Source organism: Vigna umbellata, chromosome 3, assembly GCF_029865625.1.
Source record: "Vigna umbellata cultivar VRB3 chromosome 3, Vumbellata_1.0, whole genome shotgun sequence".
In the NCBI taxonomy this organism is placed as follows: Eukaryota; Viridiplantae; Streptophyta; class Magnoliopsida; order Fabales; family Fabaceae; genus Vigna; species Vigna umbellata.
The window spans coordinates 19483337-19490113 of NC_142167.1; the positions used below are offsets into that span (position 1 = coordinate 19483337).

Consider the following 6777-nt stretch of genomic DNA (forward strand, 5'->3'; position numbering starts at 1 on the left):
TAAATGTGATGGTTTATTTATATATATATTAATGTAACGTATTTTGGATGAATATAAGAAGAAGCATGCATATTCAATAGACAACAAGTTCATAAAGTTTCCTAAGCACTTGCTTTGGCGCCACATACACAGGTTTGCCATCTTCTTTTTCTCTCTGATTTTGATGACACAGGACATGTTTATTCATTTTGGTTTAAACATGAAATCTGTTTTCAACGTTCTTCTTTCAGTTATGTTTTCTGGATGTTAGTTTTTGGTTTATCATTTGTGTTTTCACGTCCTCATAGCAGATGGACCAAGATAAAAACAAAAGCACTCAAAGCAAATTGTGTAAACTGAATTTCTGTTTCTGGTCAAATTTATCATACTTCTAATTTGGCTGGCTTATGACGTTGAAAGATCTTTTCCTTTTATTCTTAAACTGTGTAAACTCGGTTTTTGTTTTTGGTGAAAAGTGTGTTTGTGCAAGATTCATTCTTTTTGGTCTTACTCTTGACGGGGATTGACTTAGGATGTTGAAAGATCTTTTTCTTTTCTTCTTAAACGTGTTTGTGCCTTGTTAATCCAGTATTTTCCTCTACATCAAATGGTTTTGGAATCAATGATGTATCAGTGAATTTATAGTTGCTTTTGAGGAGCATTGTTTGTGCTTACATGGTTTACGGTTCTCAAGTCTTCCGAACAAATTAAACTCAGACACATAAGTTTGGATCGTTCACTTTGAACTTTTTATCTCTTCGATTAGAAGTCTCCTATCAACTAGAGATAAAACCAATTTAGAATATATAAACGTAAGTCTCACTTTACAAGTCGGTTTTATGGGATTGAGTTAAACAAAATTCAGTTATGAACATGTTATTAGAGACATTATTAGAGTCTATCCTTGCAATATTTATGTTATTGAACATATTATTTCACTCCTATTGGGTCACTGTTAAACCATCCATTAATGTCTAGTCTCATACATGACATGTATATATAAAGTTAAGTTAGATTTAAAGTCCACTTCTTAACATGATATTAGAGTTTATCTTAGCAATATTTATTATTTGTTGGACATATTATTCCACTCCTGTCGAGTTGTTTTGAGACTATGTCTAGTCCCATAGACAAATGTATGTATCTCAGTGTGGGGTTTGTCGTTTGTTGAACATATTATTTTATCCGACCAATTTAAAGTATATAAATGAATCCAGCATGAAAACTTAAATTCCACTTCTTAACGACTTCTACTTAGTCTCCCTCCTTATTTCAGTGATAGGATCTATGAAGACTTATCTAGAGAAAAACAAGACAGTTGCCAAGCGTGATCACAAAAGTTCTGCCCGTATGAATGTAAGCAGACATGATATTTACCATCTCTACTGAATTCTTGTTTCTGCAATCTTCTGATATTCTCTTGTTTTAAACCAATTTTCTTTTGCTAACAGGAAACACCAAACCTTCCCAAAAGCCGAACTCCTTGGTCTACTTCTCAGGTATCAGTGTTTTATGTTTTTGAGACATTTTATACTTATTGGAAACAAACAGTTGACACACTCATAATTTTTAATTAGGCTTCCGTTTTTCATAATTATGGGTCCAGTCCAACTGCCAGTTTAACTCCAGCTAGTCCTCACTTTTATTCCCCATGGTTCGGAAGTCAGGTAGTGATATATGTATTCATGCATATTATAGCTGATTCTGTGCTTTGATTATGATGAAGGGACTACTCACTGTCTTGTTTTCTTCTTATATCTTGTTTGATCAAGATGTGGAATAGGCCAACTCAATATGGTTCTCTATACCAAAGTAGTTCGTTCTCCAAATATCCTATGATGGCAGCAAGGGTACCTACAATTCCTCAGTCATTTGATAAGTTTATTTAGCTACATGATTTCTGTTAAATTGAATTGGCCAGTTGCTTCAGATTTTATGGAATGTACATGTTCTTTTATGGAGGATGAGATTGGGGTACAGTTAGCAATTGTTAATGTATTCAATGCATGGTTCTTCCCTTCCACGATGAATGTGTTTGTATATTCAACATTTTGCAGGTTGGTCAGAGTTCTCTATTAGCTTCTGCGAATACACTACAAAGGACTTCTGCTGAAAACAACATGGGTTTCAAGAACCATTCTTACAAGATCTCACAACCTACAAGTAACGTAACTCCCAAAGCTAAAGAAAATGAAAGAAGGCCTCCAATCCAAGGAACCAACTTGAAAGGATCAACAAGGAGGTACGTTTGTTCTGCTGGTGAATATCTCCATTACATTTTTCCAACCGTTTTCAAAGTTTGTGGACAGTGTGACCAGTGAAAGCAAGCAAAGAACTGCTGTAGTCAATGATAAAAAGAATGACGGTGGATCAACAAAGGTGCATATACGTCTTTGCAATGTAAGAAGAATTAGAGAAGATGAATTTCTTTGATAATACTTTTCTTACGGTTGCTCCATTGAATTCTTAGTGATGTCTGCTATTTCCTGCTGAACTGCATTTACCTTGACAGGCAAGTAACAATACAAAAGAACAAAGAAAAAGAAAGGCAGAGCAGACATCATCCAAGATCTTAAGTATAAAAAGCATATATGAGGTGACAATATGATTAAGTTGTTTCATCTGTTTCTGGTTTAAATTTTTTACATTGAACACTACCGTATATTTTCTGCATGATATATTTTAAAATTATTTTCACTGTGTTTGAATATTACAATCAGATATAAAATATGATTCAACATTAGGAGACTCATGATTTAATTCTAGACTCGAGATAACCTTGTTTTTTTAATGCAATATCCATTTTGTCACCGTTTATATTTAGAACTCATAAACACCAGTAATTTAATGAGACATTACAAACATGTAACCTTCAGCCGAATGGTTCAAGATGCTTATGATATTTGGTCCTTTCAGCGGCAGGATATTCGTTCAACTAAGCAACAACAATCCAGGATGATGTCTGGAACTGGTATGTTTGAAGTTAAACAATTTGTCATTTAATAATGAAGAAAATTCAAGTTTGATGAACTGAGATTTGATCAGTGGGAGGTGCCAAGAGTGTGACTCATACTGAAAATATCAATGCTGATGATGAAAATACAAATATGGAAACAGAAAACTTTGAAGCAAATCCAAGTGATCCGAATCAGAATTTGCATATAGACCTCAATGCATCTTCCGCTAATCCTGTACTTGAAGAGGTACTAAAATTTTCTGCGTTATATGTCACATGTGAGCTTTAAGGTTAGCCTTTCTATATTAGGAAAGGGAATCAATGTTCTGAATGAATGCCTAAGATAAAGGGAAAATAAATTTAATATATCATAAATTCGTTAGACCTTTGCAATATGTATTAAGAAGTGGATTTAAGCCATGGTTAGAGTCTGTCCTAGCGATAGTATTAGAGTCAGATTAAAACCTATGCTAGTGATATTTCTTGTTTTTTGGGCATTTCTATTTCACCCGTTGTCGGGCCAGACCACCCAATTTTTACTATCACGCATGAGATGTTTATACCTCGGCGTGAAGGGGGTGTGTTGGAAATCTCACATCGACTAAAGATAAGGTTAATTTATAATATATAAGTGAGGTGCAAACCTCACAAGCTGGTTTGTAAGGTTGAGTTAGGCTTAAAAAACCACTTTTTAGTAACATGATCCTTAGAGCTTTGCAATCATATATATATATATATATATATATATATATATATATATATATATATATATATATCATAAATTCGTTAAAATCTATAAAGTTCTTTCTAATATTCTCCCAAAAAGAAAAAACTTTCACACACAACGTTTATAATATTACAGGAAATCTGTACTTACCAATTCAACTGTACTGAATCAGAAAGGAGAATCTTACCATTATTTTACAATTGCATGCTATGATTTATTCCATATTTAGATTTGTTAAATTCCTTTAAAGCTACACCATTTATATGATCTGGTTTATTCAAGTATCATCAAATCTACATGCCATCCAGTGTGGCTTGTTGCATGGGAATATTATGATTTTCTTATTGAATGTTTATACTTTCTAAATTAGCGTTCAGTTTTGCACTGGCTTTGCTTTTTCAACATATCATTCCTTGTCACTTAAGGCCATTCTGATGAAGATATGCCACCATTATCGTTATTTCATTCTGTAGAGTATGGAAATGTGCACTACAGTGAACACGAATTTCTTAGATAAATACTTGCCAATGGTTTTTCATTTTAATTCTTAGGGATGGCCTACTGCTGCGCTCCTTTTACTTCAACAGGCAAGCGATGATACAAAAGAACAAAGAAAAAGGAAGGCGATGAATAAATCATTTAAGAGACCAAAGAAGATCATGAAGGTATACTATACATGCATATTTATTGTACAGTAGATATACACTGGCCCGTTAAGCATGTGTCTCGAACTTCTGAATTGATTATAAATAAAAATTCAACCATCTTATTAGCCAATGTTTTCACCTTCATAGTTCATAATGCTTATAATCATGGTTCCTTTCAGCTGGTGGATATCTTTTCAGCTAAGCATGAACAATCCAGCATGACAGTCAGAAATGGTATGTTCTGAGTTCATCAATTTGTGATTTATTGTATAAAAGAAGAAAAATCACTGTCTTATGATCTATGAGAATTGATCAGGGGGAGGTGCAAACAATGTGACTAGTATTGAAAATTCTAATTCTATTCAAGACAAAACAAATATTGGGTCGAATCATTTTGGAGCAAATCCAACTGAGAGGAACAGGAACTTGAGTACAAAACTCTCTGCCACTAATCCTCAACTTACAAAGGAGGTACTGAATTTTTGAGTGTTATATCACATATTATCTTTCTGGTTACCTTTCTATATTAGAAAAGGGAACTTGATAAAGGGAAAGTGAAATTAATACATAAGCTAACTGAACTTTAAAACTTTTATTGGATTAATATACTGAACATATACGAATATCTAACGTTGATCTTTTCATGCTAATCATGCTTATAAATTCCTTAAAATCTAAAAAAGTATTATTTTATGCTCCCAACAAGAGAAATCTTTTGCATAGGAAGTTTATAGTATTACCTTGGAAGGAAATTTATATGTACCAGTTTAACTGTATAAAAAAGGAGAATCTAATTATGATATTCAACTGTTACTGGTTTACTATTGGTGTTGTAATGGCCCAAAGATACATTGCTTGGATTCACCTCATTGATTTCTTTCATGTTTAAATTTGTTAAATACCCTAATAGCTACACCATCTATATAATCTAGTTTATTTAAGTATAAGTATCATCATATCAGCATACCACCCTGTGTGGCTTGTTGGAGGGGCTTCTGCAGTATTAATACTCTTTTTACGATTTCCTGCTTGCATTGTAAGTGATTTTGGACATGTTTTTGTTCAATTTTTGCATTGGTTTTGTTCTTCTTGCACCTCATTGCTAGTCACTTAAGGCCATTTTGGATGAAAAGCTACCACAATTGTAGTTATTGTTATATATACAGCCTATGTAGATGTGTACTACAGTGAAAATGAATTTCTTTGGTAAATACCTGTCATAGTTATAGTTTTGCTTTTAATTGTTACTGATGCCCACTGCATTTACTTTGACAGGAAAGTGAGGAAGAAAAAGAACAAAGAAGAAGGCAATCAAAGAAGAAATCATCCAAGAGATCAAGGATGAAGATGAAGGTACACAACATATTTATCGTATATCATATGTATATATACTGGCACTTAAGTGTTAGGTGTTTTAAAGTCAAAGTGAGTTTGACAGTTTCTGTCTATTAAAATTCTGTTTCTGTTTTTTCCTTGTTTGTGTAACCTGCTGCTGTACATATAAATACAAATACAGCATGCACCTTTCTAATAAAGGTTGAATAACAGAAGTGCTCTGCACATGTTCTGTGTATGCACCTTGTCATAAACAACATTAAGTAGGTGTGTCGAACTTGTTGGAAATCTCACGTCCATTAGAAATTAGGTCAATTTAAAGTATAAATGATAAATGCAGTGCGCAATTATCATACCATTCACAATCCTTCTTGACAGCTCTTTCATTTCCTTAAAGTCATAATCTTTTCCATAACTTGTGCGTTTCACCTTGGCAGATGGAACGTGAAAGGTTAAATGCTTCCATTGAAAATCTAGGTGTCGAAAATGCTGCGCTCAGAGAAAAGCTTCATGACCTTCTTCACGAGTGTGATAAGCTCATAGAAAATAACAATTCCATACTGGTATGCCATTTGAATCCTTACTTGTCAAGCTATATAACTGTTTCTGTAGATTTTTAAGTTGAATGACTAAGTACTTGTATTCCTATAAAAGAAAAACATTAATGGTCTCATGTTACATTCTTGCTTTGAAGCAATTTGAAATTTTAAGAGATTTAGCTATTTATATAGAAACAAAATGAAACATAAACATGATTTATCTAAACTAGGAAACTTGATAAAAATGAATGGTCTCATGTTACATTCTTCGGTTGCTTTGTTGTGTTTTATTTTTTGCCTCAAACTTTAGCATCTGATCTGGTGTGTTATGGGGACAGGATGAACTCAATGAGATGTATGGTAAAGAAAAAGTAATGGAAGTTTTGAGTATGCAGTATGCTGACTCGGGCCAATGCTGATCAAAACTCTATAATGACAGATGAGATTCAAATTTCAACTTATCTAAATTCTATCATTTTCACATTACAAGCCATAATTGGCTTTCCTTATAGAAATAACTAAAGTCTAAACAGATGACAGACGTACTATAATGCTTTTATCGGTCAGCTTTCAAAACATCTGCATGATAATTTA

General features: G+C 33.2%; 1 protein-coding gene and 1 long non-coding RNA gene across 2 annotated transcripts; both read left to right on the forward strand.

Annotated features, from left to right (window-relative positions):
• The first annotated feature begins 2269 nt into the window (after positions 1-2269).
• On the forward strand, positions 2270-2950 carry LOC148201813 (uncharacterized). Its single transcript, XR_015784760.1, has 3 exons — positions 2270-2379; positions 2492-2575; positions 2896-2950. It is a non-coding gene; the product is annotated as an uncharacterized LOC148201813 (long non-coding RNA).
• A 106-nt stretch (positions 2951-3056) lies between these two features.
• On the forward strand, positions 3057-6777 carry LOC148201814 (uncharacterized). Its single transcript, XM_088108640.1, has 7 exons — positions 3057-3182; positions 4214-4327; positions 4489-4543; positions 4626-4780; positions 5585-5662; positions 6082-6207; positions 6522-6777. The coding sequence occupies exons 1-7, from the start codon at positions 3087-3089 to the stop codon at positions 6600-6602; spliced, it is 705 nt and encodes a 234-aa protein (XP_087964766.1). The 5' UTR covers positions 3057-3086; the 3' UTR covers positions 6603-6777.

Coding starts and splice junctions, on each gene's coding strand:
- LOC148201814 (XM_088108640.1), top strand. CDS start 3,087: ATGGAAACAGAAAACTTTGAAGCAAATCCAAGTGATCCGAATCAGAAT. Junction 4,328..4,488: donor GACCAAAGAAGATCATGAAG/GTATACTATACA, acceptor GGTTCCTTTCAG/CTGGTGGATATCTTTTCAGC. Junction 5,663..6,081: donor GATCAAGGATGAAGATGAAG/GTACACAACATA, acceptor TCACCTTGGCAG/ATGGAACGTGAAAGGTTAAA.